General features: G+C 56.1%; 1 protein-coding gene across 1 annotated transcript in view; it reads right to left on the bottom strand.

Moving 5' to 3' along the window:
* The window catches only part of LOC144951221 (uncharacterized), a 26,696-nt gene extending 2,804 nt beyond the window's left edge, over nt 1-23,892 (bottom strand). Inside the window, exons 1-25 of the mRNA XM_078881370.1 lie at nt 23,740-23,892; nt 22,106-22,159; nt 20,828-20,872; nt 19,652-19,705; nt 18,808-18,852; nt 18,183-18,236; nt 17,104-17,148; nt 16,409-16,462; nt 15,077-15,121; nt 14,557-14,610; nt 13,597-13,704; nt 12,495-12,548; nt 11,788-11,841; nt 10,528-10,572; nt 8,838-8,891; nt 8,114-8,166; nt 6,955-7,008; nt 5,513-5,566; nt 4,602-4,655; nt 3,563-3,616; nt 2,343-2,396; nt 1,904-1,948; nt 1,125-1,169; nt 797-904; nt 333-386 (exon numbers count right to left, since the gene is read on the bottom strand). Coding sequence (XP_078737496.1) covers nt 333-386; nt 797-904; nt 1,125-1,169; nt 1,904-1,948; nt 2,343-2,396; nt 3,563-3,616; nt 4,602-4,655; nt 5,513-5,566; nt 6,955-7,008; nt 8,114-8,166; nt 8,838-8,891; nt 10,528-10,572; nt 11,788-11,841; nt 12,495-12,548; nt 13,597-13,704; nt 14,557-14,610; nt 15,077-15,121; nt 16,409-16,462; nt 17,104-17,148; nt 18,183-18,236; nt 18,808-18,852; nt 19,652-19,702 — 1,238 coding nt within the window. The 5' untranslated portion in view covers nt 19,703-19,705; nt 20,828-20,872; nt 22,106-22,159; nt 23,740-23,892. The remainder of the gene's footprint in view (nt 1-332; nt 387-796; nt 905-1,124; nt 1,170-1,903; nt 1,949-2,342; nt 2,397-3,562; nt 3,617-4,601; nt 4,656-5,512; nt 5,567-6,954; nt 7,009-8,113; nt 8,167-8,837; nt 8,892-10,527; nt 10,573-11,787; nt 11,842-12,494; nt 12,549-13,596; nt 13,705-14,556; nt 14,611-15,076; nt 15,122-16,408; nt 16,463-17,103; nt 17,149-18,182; nt 18,237-18,807; nt 18,853-19,651; nt 19,706-20,827; nt 20,873-22,105; nt 22,160-23,739) is intronic.

Below are 23,892 nucleotides of genomic sequence, written 5' to 3'. Positions count from 1 at the left end.
TGTGGGTAGTGTTGAGTCTATGGGCAGTGTTGAGTCTATGGGCAGTGTTGAGTCTATGGGAAGTGTTGAGTCTATGGGTAGTGTTGAGTCTATGGGTAGTGTTGAGTTTATGGGTAGTGTTGAGTCTATGGGTAGTGTGGAGTCTATGGGCAGTGTTAGTCTATGCGTTTTTATGAGTATCTATGAGTCTCTGTGCGTCGTTGTCCGTTATTACGGTTTGTTCTGGACCACCACAGTCACACGCTGCTACTGAAGAGTTTAAGTTTCCATTTGTGTTGTTGTTGTGGTTGTTGTTGTGGTTGTTGTTGTGGTTGTTGTTGTTGTTTTATTACCACATCTCCCTTGTCTCCAGGTTGGCCGTCCAGACCGGGGTCACCTTGTTCACCCTACAAACATGGCACACACGCACACACACACGGCACACAAACACACATGGCATGCAGACACGCACGGCACACACACACACGGCACACACACACGCACACACACACACACACGGCATGCACACACACACACGGCACACACACGGCACACACACACAAACACGTACACACACACACACGCACACACACAGCACACACACACACACGGCACGAACACACACACGGCATGAACACACACACGGCACACAAACACACATGGCATGCACACACCACGCGAACCGTGAGAGCCTCTTCGGGACGAGCTCGGCTCGGATTTGCAATTTGGGAAAAGGGAAAAAAACTGGGTGCATGGGAAGGGGAGGTGGGGGAGGGGGCATGGGGGGGGCGGTCACTCGGGGTGGGGGTCGTCTCACCTGTAGGCCCAGCGGCCCGGGAGGCCCTCTCGGGCCTGCGGGGCCGAGGCTCCCGGGCGGGCCTCGCTTCCCCGTCTCACCGTCCACTCCGGGCTTTGCAGAGAGGCCCTACAGGTGGGGGTGGGGGGGGGGGGAGAGGTGAACGCCGTGGGGGGGGGGGGGGGGCGGCCCGTCCACACCCCGCGACGTCACTTCACGTTGGGGTGGGGGGGGGGGGTAGAGGGGGGCGAGCTGGCAGCTGATGCCGCCGCTGCGTTTGACCGCCCCGACAAGCGAGGAGCCGCCGGTGGGTGTCGTCTCCAGAGGCTGCCCGGGCGGCCGTACTCACCGGCTGCCCTTGGAAGCCCTTGGCTCCAGGCTGCCCTGGCTTCCCCTAGAGGCGGGCACAGGGGGGCACAGGGGGCGTCGCCGATCAGGGGGCTCCCGGCGCAGCGCGCGGCGATCCCCGTTGCCGTTGGGGTTGCGACGTCGGCGGCGTCAAGGTTCGGGCTCTTACACGGCGGCTACGCACGCGGCCTGCAAGCCAGCTGTGGCGGATCGCACGCCGATGTCGCGCCAAACTCCCTCCCCGTTCCCCGGGGGGGGCGGGCATCGAAGAGCCGTAAGCTCCCCCCCCCCCTCCCCCAACTCGCCAGGTCGAAGGCAGCGCGGACAAAAATGTACGGGGATAGAGCGTTTCCCCCTCGCACGCGTTGTTTTTCTCCGGGTTCTCCGGTTTCTTCCCACACGTGTATGAACGCTCATTATTTGGAGTTTGCGGTGTCTCTCTCCCTGTGGTCGGCTGGTTTTGTCTCCGGGTCCTCCGGTTTATTCCCTCCACATTTTAGAATCGATGTCACGCATTTAGAGTAATTTGGCTGCTACAAACATCCACGTGACGATGTTGATGATGATGAGCCCACTTGGTTGGACTATCGTTTGTGACAGCCAGGTCGCTTCAGAAAAATATCTATAAAGCTCAGTGGGCGTTAACTATTTGAAATAACAAGAGTAGTTTAGTAGTCGTGGTCGGGTTATGGTTAGGTCTGCACCACACACGCGCCGCATGTCTAGGACTCGCGCGCTGCCCACGCTGTCATGGCGTGTTGACTCGTGCGGGTCACTCACCTGGGGACCTGGCTTCCCGGAGCTTCCAGGGTTCCCTCGGGGTCCCTTCGAGGGGGAAGAAGACACATGAGGCTCAAGAGCAACGCTTGTTCTGCGTTCCACCATCGCGTGAGGTGTCCACTGGAGTTGTGAACCCTCCACCACCAGGCACGGCAAAAAAACAATTGGGTTGCCACCGGAACAAATGTGCCGTTTTTTTTAAGCAAACCGGCTCGTACTGGGCTCAAGCCAAAAAAATGTATGTGTATATAAAAAATGTATAAAGTATTATATTATATTATTAGAAAAATTATGAATCTATAAAAAAATCTATAAAAAATTAAATGTATATCAAACTAAACATACAACAAACAGAAACGATTACCAAGATAATAGCAACACACAAATGTTTTGGTCACTGCTGATGTCGTGAATGCGGTCGACACCGCTCCAGGCCCACCTTAAGTCCGGGTTGTCCCCATTTCCCCGGAGCTCCCTGCTTCCCCACCTCGCCCTGCCACACACATCGACAGCAGATTCATCATCATCGTCGTCGTCGTCATCATCATCGTCTTCGTCATCATCTTCGTCATCATCGTCTTCGTCGTCGTCGTCATCATTGCAATCATCATCGTCACAACACAACACACGAGCGTCATCGTGTAAAACATACAACTTGGTAATGTTGATGCTGCTGGTCGACAGTGGTGCATGAGCACCGACCACCCACGATCACCCACCACCCACCACCCACCACCCACGATCACCCACTACCCACCACCCACGATCACCCACTACCCACCACCCACGATCACCCACAACCACCCACCACCCAGGAGGACCGCTAACCCACGAGCACAATCACCCAGGTAGATTCTGTGTGGCCAGGCGAGAGACTCGGGGGACCAGCCTGGGAGTGTCATTGGGCAAGCGGCCCAATGCCACTCCCAGGTAGGATGGGGATGGTTTAGTGTTGTGTTTGTTTGTGTGTTGGGTGATTTGTTCACCTTTCATGTACTTTGCACAACTGTCGTGTGTTTTGTAACTGCTTGTCGTTGTGTAATGACCGAGATAAGACCGCTTGCCCGACACGAGAGTACGGTCAGACACACAGTCAGGAAGCAGGCCGAGGCCTCACCTGGGTGCAGACAGGCCTCGGCAGTGATTGGGCGGCAAAATCCAAAGGGACTGCAGGAAATGTTTGAAAGGTAAAAAGGCGGAAAAGCGAGTGGTGGACTGCAGAAGGACGGTTGAGAAAGGCTGGTGGGGAAGGGTCAAGATCGGCCGAAGGGAGTGGGGTGATGGAAGCTTCCAGAGAGGGGGGGGGGTGGGGGGGCTTGGGAGGTACAAAGGAGACAGCACGGGGAGAGAGAGGGGACGCTGGAGAGGAGACGGAGCTCAAACCTCAAGAACCAGCCCTGGGCAGCGTTCGTGCTGTCTGAATAAAGGATCTTGAAAGTCACGACGTGTGTGGGCGTCACTACACCCGTAACGTTCTTACCCCGTGCCCCGACTGGACGTGTGACAAAAGAGCTTTATAGCTCATCTGATTTCCCCTCCAGTATAAATAAACATTCCGATTCTCAAATCAAGATTCCGATTATTATCGGTCGCCTATCCCGAGCACAGCCCGGCAAGTCGGGCTCAAACCCCTGAAGGAGCCTGTCGGAGGCCTCGCACCTTGGGCCCTGGGGAACCGGTGACGCCTCCCTCGCCACCGCTGCCGGGAAATCCCTGCAAGGAGACGACGGGTCAGTGGCGCCGGGAGCACAGCGAGGACGACTTCTCAGAAGTAATCCGTTACCAATCACTTGGGGGGAGGGGGAGGGAAAAGGTTCGAGTGATTACCAGATTAAACGAGCGACGAGAGAGTGTTTCCCTCACCTTTTTTTACGGTCCCTAAAAAGGCGGTGGTGGAAATTCCGCATTCACATGGCGGGGGGTGGGTTGAAGGCGGAAGACAACCATTGTTGTGGGGTGCCACGGTGGCTAGGAGATGTTGACTACCTCGCCTGGTATGCAGGAGATCATGGGTTCCATCCCGAGATGTTAACCACCTCGCCTAGTATGCAGGAGTTCGTGGGTTCGATCCAGACCCTGACGCCTGCTGCATAGTTGGAGTCTATGTGTATCTTTCTCTCCCGTGGTGACGTGGATTTTTCTCCGGGTCCTCTGGGTTTTCCCTCCACACTTAGAATCAACGTCACCCGTTTAGAGTAACTGAGCTGTGTACCTCTTTTGAGAAGCGACCTCGCTATCACAAATGACAGCTCAACAAAGTGGCTTATCTTCATCACGAGGGAAATTATTGCAGCCAAATACTCGAAACGCATCTTTCTAAATGTGAAGGGAAAAACCGGGAGGACCCAGAGAAAAATCGAAGCGACCACGGGGAGAGAGACGCGCAAACCCCAAAGAAACAGCAGCAGGCGTCATGGGTCGGGATTGAACCGACGCACTCCTGCGTACCAGGCGATGTGGTTAACATCCCCTAGACACTATGGTGACCCCCCCCCTCCACTACCTGGGTGTCAACCTGAAACCTGCCGATTGCGAGGCCACTCGCTGTACCACGGGGGAGCCACATGGGACGGGCTGATTGCGTAACCATCACACAACGGAGAGCCGCCAGACATCCCGCTGGGTGAGGTTAGAGTGGCCACCCGTGTACCCCGCTGTGGGTGCGTGTCGGGAGCGGGCGGCGCTCGGGATAACTTACATAGGTGCCGACGGGGCCTTGTATGCCGGGCAGTCCTGGTTTTCCTGGGAGGCCCTGAGAGAGGAAGTTTCACACAAATCCATGTGCACAGTGCAACACTCAAACTCAACGCAAATGTGTTTTTGTTACCAGCCAAGGCGCCACAATGAGCTGCGTCGCTCTTTTTCAGAAGTGACCTGGCCATCACAAATGACAGCTCAACGTAGTGGGCTCATCATCATAGGAAATGTAAAGCAGCAGCCAAATTGCTCGAAACGCTTGGTGATGTCGATTCTAAATGTGGAGGCGAAAAACCGGAGAAAACTCCATGCGACCACGGGGAGAGAGACACGCAAACTCCAAATATACAGCAGGCGTCAGGATCGGGAATGAACCCATGACCTCCTGTGTACCATGCGAGGTAGTAGACATCTCCTAGCCACCGTGTACAGATAAAGACGCAGCCCTGCAATTGCTTGACTCGTGCCACCGCTGGTCGAAGGTCCGCCACCGGAGCGAAGCCTCTGGGGTATTACAACGTTGATATTCGCGCTGCCTCTGTTGCTGTTCGCCTTGCGGCGTTGTTCTCCGGCCTACCACCGGTGGTGGTGAGACGAGGCCATGAAGGAGGTTCTACCTCCGACTTTATTATCATCATCATCATCATCAGAGCCACGTTTGTTTTGCCACCAGCGTGGTGTGTGGTGAATGCACACTTGATGATGCCTTGCAAAAGGTGTCTATTTGCCGTTTGAATATCTTAACACAACTCCTGTTCTATTGCCAGAAAGGCCGAAGCCTATTCCGATGTTTTGTTTGTCACCTAGAGCGGTAATTGGCCACAGCAATCGCCGGATAATCTACAACGGGGGTGCGGCGACGGTGGTGTTGGCGTGCGAGGCGCGGCGGTGATCGCCACCGTGCCGTCTCACCTTCTCCCCCGGGTTGCCCGCGTTGCCGGCGGCCCCCGGTAAACCGCGAGGTCCCTGCGAGTCCGACCACAGTCAGTCAGTCACCACCCCCCCCCCCCCCCCCCGGGGTCAGCGCCGCGGCAAAACCAGCGCTCGGCGTGCTGCCCTGAGCGGAGTCAGCGCTCGAATAATAACGCCACGCTCGCACGGCGCTCGCTCCTCGCTCTCGTAGAGACGGAGAGAGAAGGGAAGTATCAGAGAGAGAGAGAGGACGACTCAGAGAGAGAGAGAGGACGACTCAGAGAGAGAGAGAGAGGACGACTCAGAGAGAGAGAGAGGACGACTCAGAGAGAGAGAGGACGACTCAGAGAGTGAGAGAGGACGACTCAGAGAGAGAGAGAGGAAGACTCAGAGAGAGAGAGAGGAAGACTCAGAGATAGAGAAGACGACTCAGAGAGAGAGAGGACGACTCAGAGAGAGAGAGAGGACGACTCAGAGAGAGAGAGAGGACGACTCAGAGAGAGAGAGGACGACTCAGAGAGAGAGAGAGGACGACTCAGAGAGAGAGAGAGGACGACTCAGAGAGAGAGAGGACGACTCAGAGAGAAAGAGAGGACGACTCAGAGAGAGAGAGGACGACTCAGAGAGAGAGAGGACGACTCAGAGAGAGACAGAGGACGACTCAGAGAGAGAGAGGACGACTCAGAGAGAGAGAGAGGACGACTCAGAGAGAGAGAGGACGACTCAGAGAGAGAGAGAGGAAGACTCAGAATAGGCACCAGGAGGAGGAGGAACCACACAGACAAGGGAGTGGGAAGGCAGCGGCAGCCACGCGCTAGCGAGGAGCCGGCCCCACCAACGATTGCCCCAGCTCTGCGCTCCTCTGCGTATGAAGTTGTGGTCGGCCCAATGACTGAATTTCGGGAGGAAGGAAGCCGGAGCTCCCAGGGGAAACGCCTGCGTGCGAGGGAGCAACGTTGTATCCCCGCTAGGGGTCGGCACGGTTTGGCTCAAACCACCAAACCGCGGTTTGAACCGAACCAAATCGGTTTGGTTTGGCTCTGTTTGAACTGGTTCGGTTTGGTTTGGGGCTACGAAAACCGACTCGGTTTGGCTCGGACAGGGTGGAACCGGCTCAAACTAGTTTGGTTCAAGCCAACTTAAGAGGTTTGGTTTAGCTTAGTTTGGTTTGGTTTTGGTTTGGTTTGGTTCAGTCGTCGCTGGTTTGGTTTGGATTGCTCAATTTGAAACCAGTTTGAGTCGGTTCAAACCGTGCCGACCCCTAATCCCCGCGCAGGAGGGACAGTGGAGTCAACGTGTTGGCTGCGTCGCCGTCTCCTGGCGAGTCGCGGGGTTGCAGCTCCTCCGCTAGGACAGCCGCCCCCCTGCGCCTGGCCGAGCCGTGGATGACCCCCGTGACTTTGCGACCCCGTGACCCCGTGATCCCCCCTCCCCAAACTTACCGTTGGCCCCAGGGAACCGTCCACCCCCCTGAGTCCCGGTAGGCCTCTGAAGCCCTACAGGGGGTTGTGGCACGGAGAAGAAGAACCATCGTCATCATCATCATCAGCAGCAGTAGCAGCATCAGCAGTAGCAGCATCATCATCAGCAGTGGCAGCGTCATCAGCAGTGGCAGTGTCAGCTATATCAGCATCAGTATCATCATCAGCAGTCGCAGCATCAGCATCATTAGCAGCAGCATCATGATCATCAGCAGCATTAGTATCATCATCAGCAGTAGCAGCAGCATCATCATCAGCAGTAGCAGCAGCATCATCATTAGTCGTAGCCAAATCAGCATCAATATCATCAGCAAAGCAGAATCTACACATTCATCATCATAGTCATTGATGGAATCATCATTCATTTTCAATGAACGGCATCAGCATCAGAATGATAATATCAGCAGCAGGAGAATCATAATTAGAATCATCATTTTCATCATCATAAGCAAACATCATCATCATCACACTGAACGCAAACAGCGCTGTCATCATCATCATCACCACCGCGAGCGCCACCACGGCTGGGTAGCAGCAACGACGCGACGTGTGTCCTGTCACTAGGGCTGGTGTCATCGAGTTGACTGCACAGTCAAGCCGGTCGTGTTGTTTTCTGTTGTTGTTTGGTATTGTTGTTGTTTTCTGTTGTTGTTGTTGTTTGGTGTTGTTGTTGTTGTTGTGTGCTGTTGTTGTTGCTGTTTTCTGTTGTTGTTGTGTACTGTTGTTGTTGCTGTTTTCTGATGTTGTTGTTGTGTGCTGTTGTTGTTGTTGTTGTTTTCTACTGTTGTTGTTGTGTGCTGTTGTTGTTGTTGTTTTCTACTGTTGTTGTTGTTGTTGTTGTTGTTGTGTGGTGGTGTTGTTGTTGTTGTTGTGTGGTGTTGTTGTTGTTTTCTGCTGTTGTTGTTGTGGTGTTGTTATGTGGTGTTGTTGTTTTCTGCTGTTGTTGTGGTGTTGTTGTGTGGTGTTGTTGTTTTCTGTTGTTGTTGTGTGGTGTTGTTGTTGTTTTCTGCTGTTGTTGTTGTGGTGTTGTTATGTGGTGTTGTTGTTTTCTGCTGTTGTTGTGGTGTTGTTGTGTGGTGTTGTTGTTTTCTGTTGTTGTTGTGTGTGTGGTGTCGTGCACCTACGCACCCTGAACCCCCTCCTCCCCGCGTTCCCCGTCACTCCGGGCGCTCCCTGCAGGGGGAGACGCGACAGGGAGACGCGTCACCGAGGAGCGTGGTGGACAAGAGGTGAGCGTAGTGGACAAGCCGTGGGCGTGGTGGACAAGGTGAGCGTAGTGGACAAGGGGTGAGCGTGGTGGACAAGGTGAGAGTGGTGGACGAGCGGTGGGCGTGAACGCAGCGTGTATTGTGTGTGTTGTGTGTACCATTGTGCGAGTGGTTTGCATGGGAATTGTGCAAAAGCGGTGCACACAGTGCGTGTGTGCGCACGGTGCGTGTGTGCGCACGGTGCGTGTGTGCGCACGGTGCGTGTGTGCGCACGGTGCGTGTGTGCGCACGGTGCGTGTGTGCGCACGGTGCGTGTGTGCGCACGGTGCGTGTGTGCGCACGGTGCGTGTGTGCGCACGGTGCGTGTGTGCGCACGGTGCGTGTGTGTGCACGGTGCGTGTGCACGGTGCGAGTGTGTGCACGGTGTGTGTATACCGGTGTGTGTGCACGGTGCGTGTGTGTGCACGGTGCGTGTGCACGGTGCGAGTGTGTGCACGGTGTGTGTATACCGGTGTGTGTGCACGGTGCGTGTGTGTGCACGGTGCGGGTGTGTGTGCACGGTGCAGGTGCACGCCGCGTGGGTGCGGTGTTCGCCGTGTGAGTGCCGCGTGGCAGCAGGGATGGGTGCATGGGAACCTGGGTACCCGGTTTTCCTTCCGCTCCCTCCCTTCCGCCCGTGCCCTTCTCGCCCTGCCGGACACACGCACACACCGCCTCGTACTCCGCCGCACGTGCGGCGCTCAGTGTTTCCTCGTGGCGGTTTGACCCCCGACCGAGCGACAAAGAAACTCAACTCGTCACGGCGTCCGCCGGCCGTCCCGACATTTAGAAGTTTTTTTTCCGTTCCTGCTACATGTCAACCGAATAAGGATTGTCACGTCTCAAGATGGGGGGCCGCTCCGTGCGTCTGCCCCCACTCCGTGGTCGAGTCGATGTCCCTGAGCGCCGTCGACGGCGTCGGAGCGACGGTGTCGGGTCGACGGGTCAACGGTGTCGGGGCGACGGTGTCGGGGCGACGGTGTCGGGTCGACGGGTCGACGGTGTCGGGGCGACGGTCTCGGCTGGAATGTCCGTGGGCACGGCGACGCCACGCGAACACCGCCATTTTGTATCGTGGGCCAACCGGCTCACCGCTTTCTTCTTGACAACTGCGCCACCAACCCCCCCCCCCCTCCAGTGAAGGTTCTCCAGAATCCGGCGAAACGTTGGGATTGCGGTCTTGGGGGCACGGAGACCAACGGATCTATTTAATTATTTTCATTGATTTCCTCTTTGACGATACATTTTTCTTGTCACGCGCAACTTTTTTCTCTCTCGCCATTCGCGTGTTCATCTTTTAGTTCTTGATTTGCTTAGTGGCGGGTTTGTTTTTGCATCGTCTGCGTAAGGGACTAGTACACTCACTAGTACACTCATCGTTATGCGATGGACGTCACTCCCGTACAGCACAGCAGCGTGGAGAGAAATGTCGGACGTCGTCGTCGATTTGCCACGAATGAACCACGCTGCTCATCAGCGTAAATCACGCGAACTCCGGTTCGTCATCCTCGCAGCAGCAGTAGCAGCGGTAGCAGCGGCTTTTGGCTCGGCCGTCGGGACAAAGACGGTGGTCACCGGAAATTGCGCGGCACTTTCAGACGCCCTTTTGCGCCCGTCTGGAACGTTCTTCCTTCCGGTATCAGGAAGCCACTGGGAGCTGTGATGCACTTACAAATCATCAGCTCGATGGAAAGATACTTTCTGTGTAATTTCTATTTGTGTTTGGTTTGCTGTCTTTCCCCTGTGCCCCCGGTTAGCACGGTTGGCTACGTGCGGTGCACAAGAAGTGCAACGTACGGTGCACGCCGCACGTACTGGCGGACGAAGGGCCTCGCTTCAATTCCCGAAAAAGAAGGTGCCGGTGCGCGAAGCGAAACGTCGGACGTCGCGGCCGAACCACCTTGCGGAGGCACAGCCTTGACAATCACATCGTGACGACACAGCCTTGACAACCACATCGTGACGACACCGCCTTGACAACCACGCCGTGACGACACAGCCTTGACAACCACGTCGTGACGACACAGCCTTGACAACCACACCATGACATCACAGCCTTGACAACCACGCCGTGACGTCACAGCCTTGATAACCACACTGTGACATCACAGCCTTGACAACCACACCGTGACATCACAGCCTTGACAACCACACCGTGACGGCACAGCCTTGACAATCACACCATGACATCACAGCCTTGACAACCACGCCGTAACATCACAGCCTTGACAACCACACCGTGATGGCTGCCATGGCAGCGTGGCCGGCTATAGACGAGTGAACTCACCGGAGCCCCCGGGAAGCCGACGAGCCCACGTTGGCCGGTCCGTCCCTGGAGCGGCATTAAAGGTGAAATGTCAGTACAGTAGAAGCCCTGTTCACGACTAATGACGGCCTCCATAGAGCCCAGTGTATAATAGTGTAGTGTAGTGTATAGTGTAGTGTATAGTGCAGTGTATAGTCGTGTAGTGTATAAGCACCTGCATGGGTATTTTGTACCATCGAACACTCCATCCCCACAACTCCCGATTAGTGATGGGGCAGTGGAGAGTTTCCCACACCTGGGCAGTGTGCTCATGACCGGCTCCGGTTTGGCAGCAGAGGTCTCATTCCGAATCAGTCGAGCGGCGATATCTTTTCATTGGTTGGGTAACGCTGTGTGGAAGCTACCTGGTCTGTCGCTCCGCACGAAGCTTCAGGTCTTCTCGGCCACAGTCATTCCCTCCCTTCTCTACGTTTGCAAAACGTGGACCCCCCTAATGGAGCATATTCGCCGGTTAGAAACATTTAGGCTGGCCTGCCTACGATCCATCCTGTGTTTAACCAGGCTGGATTGTGTGAGGAGCTCACAAATCCTTGAAAGATCTGGACAAAGTCCTATCGGTGAGCTCCTCCGGCAGGCAAGGCTGCGTTGGCTGGGTCATGTAGCCCACATGCCCAGCCACCGCATGCCCAAACAGCTTTTGTTCGGCCGGATAGAGGGGGCTAACCGGGCGCGGCACGGACTAGAGAAGAGATGGAGTGATGTGGTTCAGGAGGACATGGAGCTGAGTGGACTTGCCGATGACTGATATCAGCGGTGTCAAGATCGGCCTCTGTGGAGGAGGCTCGTGAAGGACGCTACTGGGCAGTTGGAGGCAGTCGCCCTCCAACAACAACGGAGGGAGGAGGAGCGATGCTCACAACAACGAGCGGAGCGCCGGGTGGCTAAAGCACAGCAAGTTGGCACAGTAGGGGGCACAGGTGGTGCATCAGCCAGTCGTCTCAGTCAGTCGACCCGTGGCACCTGCTGGGTCTGCCCCGTGACCTCCTGCCAGCGGGCGTTCGACACTTCACGTGGCCTCAACAAGCACATGGCCTGGCACAAGCGTCGTGGTGACGTCACCGCCACTTAGTGGCGAATGGCGGTTGTTGTTGTTGTGTGTGTGTGTCTGTGTGTGTGTGTCTGTGTGTGTGTCTGTGTGTGTGTCTGTGTGTGTGTCTGTGTGTGTGTCTGTGTGTGTGTGCGCATGCCCGGTTGTCGGGAAGCGATCGCAGAGCCACTTACACGGACGCCTCGAGATCCTGAGATGCCCTTTGAGCCAATCACGCCCTGGTCTCCCTAATGGATGAACAAAAACACAAAGATCCCCCGTATAGCCTTTAACACACCGTTGGGGCAAGTGCCGTTACCGAGCACCTATGACGGCCGGTACGGCACACAGACCAACACCACGCCCGGCTGCCTTTGTCTCCCCAGTGGCGATGTATACACATCGCACCAGCTATTTATTTGAGGCTGAGTCTTCTTAGGGGAGAGCAAGGAATGGTTCAGATAATTGTCACTGGTGTTGGCCATGAGCGGGAATTGAACTCGGGTGGCCAGGTTCGTAGCGCGCTAACCACTACACTAGCCTGTAACAGACTGTTGGGGCGAGTGCCGTTAGCGAGTTGCAGCACCAATGAGGCACACGAGGGGGTGGTGTGGCCGGCACCACGCCCGGCCACCTTTGCTTCCCCAGTGCTGATATTTACACACCATGCCCAGGTACTCATTTAAGGCTGAGTCGACATAGCAGAGGCCCAGGGCCGGTTCAGATGATTGTCACTGGAGATGGCCGTGAGCGGGAATCGAACTCGGGCCGCCGGGTTCGGAGCGCTAACCGCTACGCCACCGCTCGCAAATTCACATGCATGCACACACGTGCACAGATTCGCCACACGTGTATACACACGTGTGGAGGGCATGATGACGAAGGTGGTGGTGATGCTCACCTTGGGGCCCAATTTCCCCTTCCTTCCCTGTGCCCCCATGGGCCCCTCCAGCCCCTGGAAAAAGAGAAACACCAAAGTTAGCACAGCAGCAGTGGTGGCAGCAGTGGAAGCAGCAGCGGTAGTAACAGATTGGGAGTTGTGGGGGTGGAGTGTCCGATGGTACAAAATACCCAGGCAGGTGCTTAGTTTTGGTGGGGCTAATGGTAAGGCCCCACCTCTTAGTGGCACGCTCCAGTCTCAGCAGCAGCGTCTCCAACTCCTCCTCTGAATGAGCAGCTATTACCAATTCATCTGCATACATAACGTGGTTGACCAATAGGGAGCCATCCCTTGATCGCACGCGGGCATCGATCAGCCTCCCATTATATCTGTACCAAATGGAAATTCCCTCGGTACAGCTATTGAAGGCTTCACGAACTACGTGGTCAAAATAGATGTAAAATAATGTGGGAGCCAGAGGACATCCCCGTCGCACCCCAAGGTGTACAGGGAATGGCTCTGACTCCCGGCCACGTAGTTTTACCCGGGCCCGCTCACCAACATGAAGGTCCTTAATGATCGTGAGCAGAGGGTCAGGGACTCCGAAAGCACGAAGAACAACCCAGAACCCAGGCCTACTGATGGTATCATAGGCCTTGACCAGCTCAATAAAGCAGAGATGTAGGTCTTGTTGGAATTCCCTACACCTCTGCTGTAGCAGACGGACAGATAATATGGCATCTGTGCAGGACCGCCCTTTCCTGAAACCGCATTGGGGCTCCGCAAGCCTCTCCTCAGGGTGCCTGGCAAGGCGATGTTGAATAATCCTTGCCAGGAACTTTTCCGGCACACTGAGGAGTGAGATGCCCCTGTAGTTGTTACAGTCTGTGCGGTCCCCCTTCTTAAAGAGGGGGACCACCAGGGCATCCTTCCAATCATGCGGAACCCGTCCAGTGGTCCAGACTGTTGTTATGTCACACCACACACACACACTCAAACACACCACACTCACACCACACACGCTTACACCACACACACACACCACAGATGCTCACATTCACACCACACACACACACCACTCACACCACACACTCACACCACACACGCTCACACAGCTCCTCACCGTGGAGCCCACTGGGCCCGACCTCCCCTTGGGCCCCGGGAATCCCTGGTGGCCAGCCGGACCCCGGAAGCCGGAGAATCCCTTGGGGCCCCTCCAGCCAGGGACACCCTGGGAAGGGGGGGGGGGCACAGAGCGCTTCGTTATCCAACGGGGAAACTGCGCCGTGCCACCGAGATCACACACGATGGAGCGGAGACTTGAGCGGGTGACGCGGTGGATGATCTCACCAACCCACCATCTCCCCCACCCACCATCTCACTCACCATCTCACCCACCATCTCATCCATCGACCATCTCACCCACCCACCATCTCACTCACCCACCCACCATCTCACCCACTCACTCATTCGTTCACTCACCCACTCATTCAATGCACTCATCCATTCACTCACTCACTCAATCACTCACTCGCCGAGTCATTTATTCACTCACCTGGTTAAACACCAAGTGGTAATCTCTGGATTAAACTACGACCACGTTTTATTGTACCAGGTGTACGGCCCCACTGAGCTGTGTAAATCTTTTTCAGAAGCGACCTATCACAAATGATAGCTCAACGAAGTGGCTTATCATCATCATCACCACGTGGAAATGTGTAGAACCCAAACACTCTAAACGCGTGATGTCGATTACAAATGTGGACGGGGAAAACCGGAGGACCCGGAGAGAAATCCACGCGACCACGGGGAGAGAGACACGCAAACTCCAAATACACAGCAGCAGGCGTCGGGGCCGGGAACGAAGAACCCACGACCTCCTGCGCACCAGGCGAGGGAGTTGACATCTCCGAGCCACTGCGGCGTCCCTTTATAACCCTTCTTTGCTTGCGCGTGGTAGAACTCAGAGTGATTCAAATGTCGATAGCGGGAGTCGGCCACCGCGAATGGCGATGCCCCACAGGCAGGAAGGGAACCCAGGCGGGCGGGTGCCCGGAGCGCCACGTGCGTTGGGGCCACTCACCTGATCGCCTTTCTCTCCCACGTCGCCACGGTGGCCGCTCCTTTCCTTGAGGCCCTGGGGACACGCAGAGAGGCAGGCGGAGGGGGGGGGAGATGGAGAGAGGGGGAAGCGACAGAGAGAGGGGGGGGGGGGGGAGAGAGGGGGGGGGGCATGGGGAAAGAGCGAGACAGAGAGAGGTATCAAAGAACCCCGTGACCAACATCAAGTGAACACATTCATCAAAAACACCGTTTGGCCATAAAAGGAAAACCAAAGAGGTATGGTCGGCGACGTTTTCCTGGTTGTGCCGCGTGTCGCTCGGGTACGGTGTCAGACGTTTCGCTCCGCGTGCCTTCCGCAGTAGCCGAACCGACTGTTTAGTTTCTGTGCCGCGCTCGAAAACGAGGCGCCGGTGTGACCCGGAATCAAACCGGGAGGGGCGATCGGCGCTTGCTCAGGAACCCCTCGACCCCCCAGCCCCCCCGTGTGTGAGTGTGTGAGAGTGTGTGTGTGTGTGTGAGAGTGCGTGTGTGTCTCTCACCTTGTCGCCACGTGGCCCGGTGACGCCAGACAAGCCGGACACGCCCTGCACGCCAGTGGCGCACAAACAGCCACAGCGCGTGCCACGTCAGCTCCTACTGCTGCTGATGATACTGCTGCTCATGATGATACTGATGATGATACTGCTGATACTGCTGCTGCTGATACTGCTGCTGCTGATACTGCTGCTGCTGCTGATACTGCTGCTGCTGCTACAGCTGCTGCTACTACTACTGGTGCTGCTACTACTGCTGCTGTTAAGTGTTCAAAATGACAGTAGCAGCAAGGGGCCAACATGGACATCGGAGCAGAGACAGCTGCATCACGTGAGCGAGGCAGCGTCACGTGGGCGTGTGCAGGGCGACCACATGGGCCTGTGCAGGGCGACCACGTGGGCGTGTGCAGGGCGACCACGTGGGCGTGAGGACAGACGCGGGAACACACAGACGGGGTGCTGCTGGGGTAGCTGCTGGGGGACACACGGGGATATTAGGGGACGTCCATTGAGTCCGTACGCATGGAGGGGGGAGGTCAACCCAAATGCGTAGCTTGCGTATGGGTGGTCTACTGACAATGTACGCATAGGAAACGGGGGGGGGGGGGGGGGTAAAGGCTCGATAATAATTTGTCTACATTGGCCTTCAAATGAGTTAGATAGGCCGGCGGTGGACTATGTTTGCTGAAACACGTCAATATTATTAACCCTTTATCGTTTTTGCGTGGATTAAATATCGGCCGTTCTATAGGATTCGGGGGGGGGGGGGGGTGCGTCAAGCGAACCTACACAGGTGGTGGGGGGGGGGGGTAAACAGTCCACGTGCCTACAGGGAGGGGGGCAGGGGTCAAGTTGTGACAGATTTGTGCGTACCGACTCCATGGTTGGCCCCTTGACGGACAGAAATTCGGACGGACAAATGGACAGTGTGATGGGTAGGCTGGACAGACCGATGGCTGTGCATACAGAGAGATGGACGGACAGGCGAGCGGATGATGGGCAGATGAATGGATGGACGTACAGGCTGGCAAACAGATCAAGGACAGATCGACAGATAGACAGGCAGACAGATGGATGGACAGACAGACAGGTAGACAGACAGATGGGCAGACAGATGGATGGACAGATCGACAGACGGATGGGTAGACATGTAGACAAATGAATGTACAGATGGACGGACATGTGGATGGACAGAGAGGCGGGTCGACACGTGCACCGAGCGGAGGGGTCATGCCGTGCGGGATAGAGGTTTGCCAGAGTCAGAATCTTTTCTCGAGTCTGGAGGAATCCGATGAGCCGCAAAGCTCTTTCGAGGGACACCGATGGCATCCCACCCACCTTGTAGCCCTCAGCGCCATCCTCGCCTCGCTCTCCCGTGACCCCGGGTGGGCCCTGGGTGACAACCGAGACGGGGGGAGACAAATCGTTCGATACATGTCGGGCAAATCGGTCACCGAGCGATGCCAATCATTCGATCAGTCGTCGGTCAGTTCACAAAACAATCAGCGATTCAATGGACCAGTTGGTCAATTGGTGAATTGGTAAATAAATCTGCCTGCTCATCAGTCAGCTAATGAGTCGTTCAATCGGCTGATCAACCAATTGGCTGCTTCGAGAATAGGCGACAAGCAACCTCAAATAACACTACACTGTATCTAACCAATAGGTGTGAAGATGTTCAAACACCAAATAGAAACCTTTTGCAAGGAATAAATTACTGCATTAACCACACGCAGTGCTTGTGGTGAGAACAGGCGAACAAAAACACGAATCTGATATTTATATAATGCGTTATCTTGATGGCCTAGTCTCACTCCCAGTGTCAGACCAGAGAACAGCACCGGAAGGCGGGCAGCACCAGGGCAATGCCACACGTGTCGGGGCATTTGTAGCTCGGGATGAGCAGCTGCACCTTGGGAGCTTTGCTGGCAGCATCAACGCGTGCAAACATAACAACACGTGTCGAGCCTTTCAGGCAATAACACAGCAGTTGTGTGAAGATGCTCAAACCGAGGGTTTCCCTGGCCACCCACCTCGTCCGCTCTGAGACCAGGCGGGCCATCGCTGCCGCCCCTGCCCTGCAGAAGCGAAATCGAGAATAAAAACGTGTTATTATTATTACTGCTTCAACTCGTAACGCGCACGCCACCCAGCATTCGTTCACTCTCGCAGGCATTCCACATTCCTACGACGGGGGCGAGTCCATCCATCGGACAACCGTCGTTGACTTCCGCCCCAAAAAAAGGTGGTACTCTCGTTTTGTCCACCCCCACCGAGATGATGGGCTAAGTCAAAATCAAAATGAGAATATTTATTTACAATGGAGGAATCCGATGAGCTATGAATCTCTTTCTCTCAGATTTCCAGTTGGGGGCACGGGGCAAGAACGTGACAACAACACTACAGGAGTGCAAAGTGCAAGAAAGGTGAACACATCACCCAACCACGTGCAAATATAACTTCACCATCCTAACCAGGCAAAGCCCACAAAGGTGATTCACTTCTCTTTCAGAAGCGACCTGGCAATCACAAATGATCATTTGCACATTTACAGCAGAAAAGTAATTAATCTCAATGCGTGGAGTTGAAGTCCGCTCGCTCGCTCGATCGCCCGAGTCAGGAACCGTGGCGCGGCTGTCGAGTGTGCAGGCGGTGCAACTGCCCCATGGCAGACGGGCAGCAGAGGGCCGGGGCCTGCGAGGAAGCGATTCGATGGTGGGACAGGATGGAGGCGCCGGTCTTGAACCCTTCCCCTGCGATTCCAAGACGTCTGCAAGTTGCGGGGTGGGTGGCTGGGTGGGGTCCCGTGCCCCGCCGAGTCCCAGAACGCGGCAAGCGACTCGGCGTGGGTTTCTTCAGAGAGGCGTAGCGGCGGTCAGCGCCGTTGTTTCTAATAAGACGTCGTTACTCGCCGCAGAAAACCGTGGCGACGAGACTGCCGCCACTCTACCGTAGCCGGCGCCAAAACCGTGGCGCACGCCCCCTCCCCTCACCCCCCGTGCGTGACCTTGTGGGGGCCTCGGTACCGATGACGTACGTACACGCACGTACGTACACACATGCACGTACGTACACGTGTAACGTCTTCAGGAGCGGAAAGGGTTTAACGAACCTGTTTCCCTGTAGCCCCACGTGGCCCCGTTTCTCCCATAATTCCCAGCGGACCCTGGAAGTGAAATGACAAAAATAAAAGGGGGAGACATCAGGGGGGGAAAACCACAACATGCAACGGTGTGAAAAAACACACGTCATATATATACATACATACACACATATACATACATACACACATATATACATACATATGTGTGTATCTATGTGTGTATATATACGGGTGGGGGTCCGTGGTTCGAATCGCTAAGCCGCCCTGGTGAATCCCACGGCGTGTGTCGACCGTGATGCTGCTGCTGCTGTCACTACGTCGCTGTCTGCTTCACTCACAGTGGACGTGTTTTAGTTTCGTTTGTTGTTCCTTCCCCCGCGCCTCTGATTAGCAGGGGTGGCTACGTGCGGTGCGAAAGAAGTTCAAAATAATACGTATATACGTACGTACGTGCGTGTGTACGTACGTGCGTGTGTACGTACGTGCGTAAGCGTCGCCACTGCGCTGCAGTCCCTCCACTAAACCGATGGAACCGATGGAACCGACTGAACCGATGGAACCGACGGGATGTACCACCTCCTATAAGCACGGCGGGGGGTGGGCGGTTGAGTCCTTTGGGAAGGTTGCATCTCACCTGGGGTCCTTTGGGTCCTTGAGGCCCAGGGCTGCCCCTGTCGCCCTGTGGCAGCCAGAGAGAATACAACAAATGGTATATATTTACATATATTTGAATGTAAATGTTTTAACAATCTCCAAAAAAACATTGACTAATTGACACGGGCAGAACTACCTGGGTAGTGGGCGGGGCCACCTGAGTAGTGGGAGGGGCCACCTGAGTAGTGGGAGGGGCCACCTGAGTAGTGGGAGGGGTTACCTGAGTAGTGGGCGGGGCCACCTGAGTAGTGGGAGGGGCCACCTGAGTAGTGGGAGGGGCCACCTGAGTAGTGGGAGGGGCTACCTGAGTAGTGGGAGGGGTTACCTGAGTAGTGGGTGGGGCTACTTGGGTAGTGGGCGGGGTTACCTGGGTAGTGGGCGGGGCTACTTGGGTAGTGGGAGGGGCCACTCGAGTAGTGGGCGGGGCCACCTGAGTAGTGGGAGGGGTTACCTGAGTAGTGGGTGGGGTTACTTGAGTAGTGGGTGGAGCTACATGAGTAGTGGGCGGGGCCACCTGGGTAGTGGGCGGGGCTACGTGGGTAGTGGGGGGCTACGTGGGTAGTGGGGGGCTGACTGACAGCGTGGGGGGCTGCCATCTGACCGCGTGTCCCACTGAGCCTCCCCGGACAATGGGGAGCTCCACGGCCGCTGTGTCAGAGAAGAGCTCTCACGTGTGTTTGGGGAGCTATGTGAGTGAAACGACGACGACTGATTTGCAGGTAGGAGGCAGCGATAGGAGGCAGCGATAGGAGGCAGGTGGTGGAGGGGGGCGGACGGTGGGGGGGGGGGGGGCGATGGTTGAGGTCAGCAGCGGTGACCCGCACCTGGGAGCCGTTGACCCCGGGGTCCCCGGCTGGACCGGGGGGCCCCATCATGCCCTGCGGACGAGGCGACGGACACACACAGAGACCACGCAGAGGGGCACGGGTGGGAGAGACAAGACACACGCAGGGACTAACTCGACTAACTATTTACTATTTATGTTTACTGGGTGTCAGGCCCACTGAGCTGCTATGTAAAATAGTTTTGTTTTTATCAGAAGTGACCTGGCCACAGATGATAGCCCAACGGAAGGGGCGACTTTCCACCACCGCCATCATCGTCGTCGTCATCGTGTGGACATTTATAGCAGGTGGGGTGGGTCGGTGGGGTGGGTCGGTGGGGTGGGGTGGGTCAGCTGGGTTTGGTGTGGTGGGTGGGTAAGGTGAGGTGGGTGGGGTGGGTGGTGTGGGTTGGTGGGGTGGGGTGAGTGGGGTGGGTGGGGTGGATGGAGTGGGTGGGGTAGGCGGGGTGGGTGGCCAGCACCGCACACTCAAATCACGCGACACACAACTCACGGGCAAAGCGTCAACGCCTTCTCAGGACCAACCAACACATCGCATCTCCAATGGACACAAAACAAACCTGAGCAAGACTGATCTCAATGAATGAATGAACATACACAGTATTTGACTAAATAATCAGAATCAGACTATTGTATTTACACTGCAGGAGGAATCCGATGAGCCATAAAGCTCTTTTCTCACAGATGTCCAGTCGGGGCACGGGCAAAGAACGCTACAACAATCAACACGACAGCAGTGCCGAGTACACGCAAGGTGCACAAATCACCCAACACACAAACACAACACCACACTAAACCATCCCCATCCTACCAGGCAAAGCCCACTGAGGCATTAAATTATTTATCAGAAGCGGCCTGGCCACCACAAATGATAGCTCAACAAAGTGGCCCATCGTTTGAACATTTATAGCAGCCAGAATAACCTAAATCATCTCAATGCATGTGTCTAAACGAATGACAAAACGATTGAAGAATTAAATAAATGACCAAAGAAATGAATAACCAAAGGAATTGAATGAATCATCCGAGGCAATGAACGACTCAACGGGAAGAATGACCAAACGATCAGAAAGAATGACTGCATCGAACGAACGACCAGAGGAATGAATCGGCGTCATGCACGACACATTGGCACCAAGGGGCAGGAAGGACTCACCTCAACTCCGGCGGGACCCTGCAAACCCACGAATCCGTAATCCCCCTGGGGAACAAACGAATGTCATTAACGTTGGGAAGAGAAACCCCCCGCCCCGCCTCGACCCCCATCCCCCCCCGCGTCCCCCACCACCACCTCCCCCACACGAACTGAGCGAGCCGGGCAGACGAGAGACTCGCGTCAAGCCACGGGCACGCCAGCCCCACGGTGAGTGGCGTGGACGTGGGAAGAGAAAATTGTCCTATCATAGCCACGGGCACGTGGCGGGACAGACAGACAGACACGCACACACACACACGCACGCACACACGCGCATGCACACACACACGCACACACACAAACACGAACGCACACACACACGCACACACACGCACGCACACACACGCAGGCAGGCGGACGGACACACGCAGTGGCTGTCACTGCTGCCACTGCGGTCTCCCGCTCGTCCGTCAATTGGCATTTCCAGGAATCTGCGCTTTTCTGGGAAAGGTTGGGCTGAGGTTGGCGCGGTGGTGGCGGTGGTGGTGGCGGTGGTGGTGACGTTGGTGGCAGTGATGGCGGCGGTGGTGGCGGTGGTGGCGATGGTGGTGGCGGTTTTGTTGTCGGTGATGGCGGTGGTGGGGAACTCAGGCTCACCACTAATTTATATTTTGCCGGGTGCAAGGCCCCATTGAGCGGCGACGTGGCGCTCTCTCAGAAGCGACCTGGCTCCCGCCACAAGCGATGGCTCGACGAAGTGGCTCATCGTCACCGCGTGGACATTCACAGCGGGGCCAAATAATCGTCGTCATCATCGCGTGACGTCCATTAATACACGTGGAGGGAAAAAACCGGCAGGACCCGGGCGGAATAATCCACGTGTCCGTGGTGGAGAGGGAAAGAGAGACACGAAAACTCCAATATACAGCAGCAGGCGTTAGGGTCGGGATCGAACCCACGACTTCCTGTACACCAGGCAAGGGAGGTAACCGGAGCATTCGAATGCATGGAACCTAAAACGGCTCCACGCGCACGTCAGCAGCGCCGTGGTCGTGCCGAGCGAGTTTGTGATTCGGTGCTGCCGTGCGCCGGTGGTCAAACGCAGCGGGTGCGGCGGCAAGCGTCCCGGGACGCGCACACACATACACGCACACAAACACACGCACACACACACGCGCACGTTGAACTCCCGTCGCGCGTACGGAGCGAACCGTCAGCTGATTGGAGGTGCGTGGAGGGGGGTGGGGGAACGAGGAGGAGGAGGATTTGCCGCGCTGGTTGTGAATCGCGGTCACTCACGGGGAGCCCTGTGGCACCGGCAGGCCCAGCGACTCCCTTGACGCCGGGAGGGCCCTGAAGAGATGTGAACACACACACAGACACACACACACACACAGACACACACAGACACACACACACAAACAACAACAACCGCCATTCGCCACTAAGTGGCGGTGACGTCACCACGACGCTTGTGCCAGGCCATGTGCACCTTGAGGCCACGTGAAGTGTCGAACGCCCGCTGGCAGGAGGTCACGGGGCAGACCCAGGTGCCACGGGTCGACTGACGGAGATGACCGAGATGACTGGCTGATGCACCACCTGTGCCCCCTACTGTGCCAACTTGCTGTGCTTTAGCCACCCGGCACTCCGCTCGTTGTTGTGAGCGTCGCTCCTCCGCCCTCCGTTGTTGTTGGAGGGCGACTGCCTCCAACTGCCCAGTAGCGCCCTTCACGAGCCTCCTCCACTGAGGCCGATCTTGACACCGCTGGTACCAGTCATCGGCAAGTCCACTCAGCTCCACGTCCTCCTGTACCAGATCACTCCATCTCTTCTCTAGCCCGTGCTGTGCCCGTTTAGCCCCCTCGATCCGGCCGAACAAAAGCTGTTTAGGCATGCGGTGGCTGGGCATGCGGGCTACATGACCCAGCCAACGCAGCCTTGCCTGCCGGAGGAGCTCACCGATAGGACTTTGCCCAGCTCTTTCAAGGATTTGTAAGCTCCTCACACAATCCAGCCTGCAGGTTAAACCCAGGATGGATCGTAGGCAGGCCAGCCTAAATGTTTCTAACCGGCGAAGATGCTCCATTTTGGGGGTCCATGTTTCGCAAGCGTAGAGAAGAGAGGGAATGACTGTGGCCGAGAAGACCTGAAGCTTCGTGCGGAGCGACAGACCAGGCAGCTTCCACACAGCATTACGCAACCGATGAAAAGAAATTGGCGCTCGACTGATTCGGAGTGAGACTTCCGCTGCCAAACCGGAGCCGGTCACACACAGACACACACACAGACAGACACACACACAGAAACGCACACACACACACACAGACATACACACACAGACACACACACGGATACACAGACACACACACACAGAAACACACACACACAGACACAAAAAAGACAAAGATCCCCCATATATCCTTAACAGACTGTAGGGGCAAGTGCTATTAGCGAGCACCTATAAAGGCCGGCACGGCACATGAGGGGATGGGTGGCCAACACCACGCCCGGCCGCCTTTGTCTCTCTAGTGGCGATGTTTACACATCGCACCAGGTACTAATTTTGGGCTGAGTCAACCTAGGGGAGGCCCAGGACCGTTTCAGGTTAATAGTCACCGGTGTTGGCCGTGAACGGGAATCGAACCCGGGTCGCCAGGTTCGAAGCGCAGTGTGCTAACCGTTATACGAACGCTCCCCAGACACACGACCTCCTGTATACCAGGCGAGGTGGTTAACATCTCGTCTTTCGGGGGGGGGGGCGGGGGGTGGTGGTGGTGGTGGTGGGTAGCATTCACCAACTGAGTCCCAGTGTATCCATAACGGGGGGCGGGGGGGGGGGCATCGCAGAGTAATCTCTGTGTGGTCCATCAACCCCAGTGATTAATCTCTTGCGTGAATGCAGCGACGGGTCTCGGCCTCTCGCAACTCACCACGGCTCCCAGAGCTCCCGGCAGCCCGGGCTCAGCCTTCTCTCCCTGCGCCGAAAAAGACACACGGCGAGCGAGAGAGAGGTAGAGAAAGAGAGAGTGTGTGAGAGTGAGTGGGAGAGTGAGAGAGAGTGTGTGAGAGTGAGCGGTAGAGTG

Source organism: Lampetra fluviatilis, chromosome 61 (assembly GCF_964198595.1).
Source record: "Lampetra fluviatilis chromosome 61, kcLamFluv1.1, whole genome shotgun sequence".
NCBI lineage: Eukaryota > Metazoa > Chordata > Hyperoartia > Petromyzontiformes > Petromyzontidae > Lampetra > Lampetra fluviatilis.
This window is presented reverse-complemented; position numbering and strand designations above follow the sequence as displayed.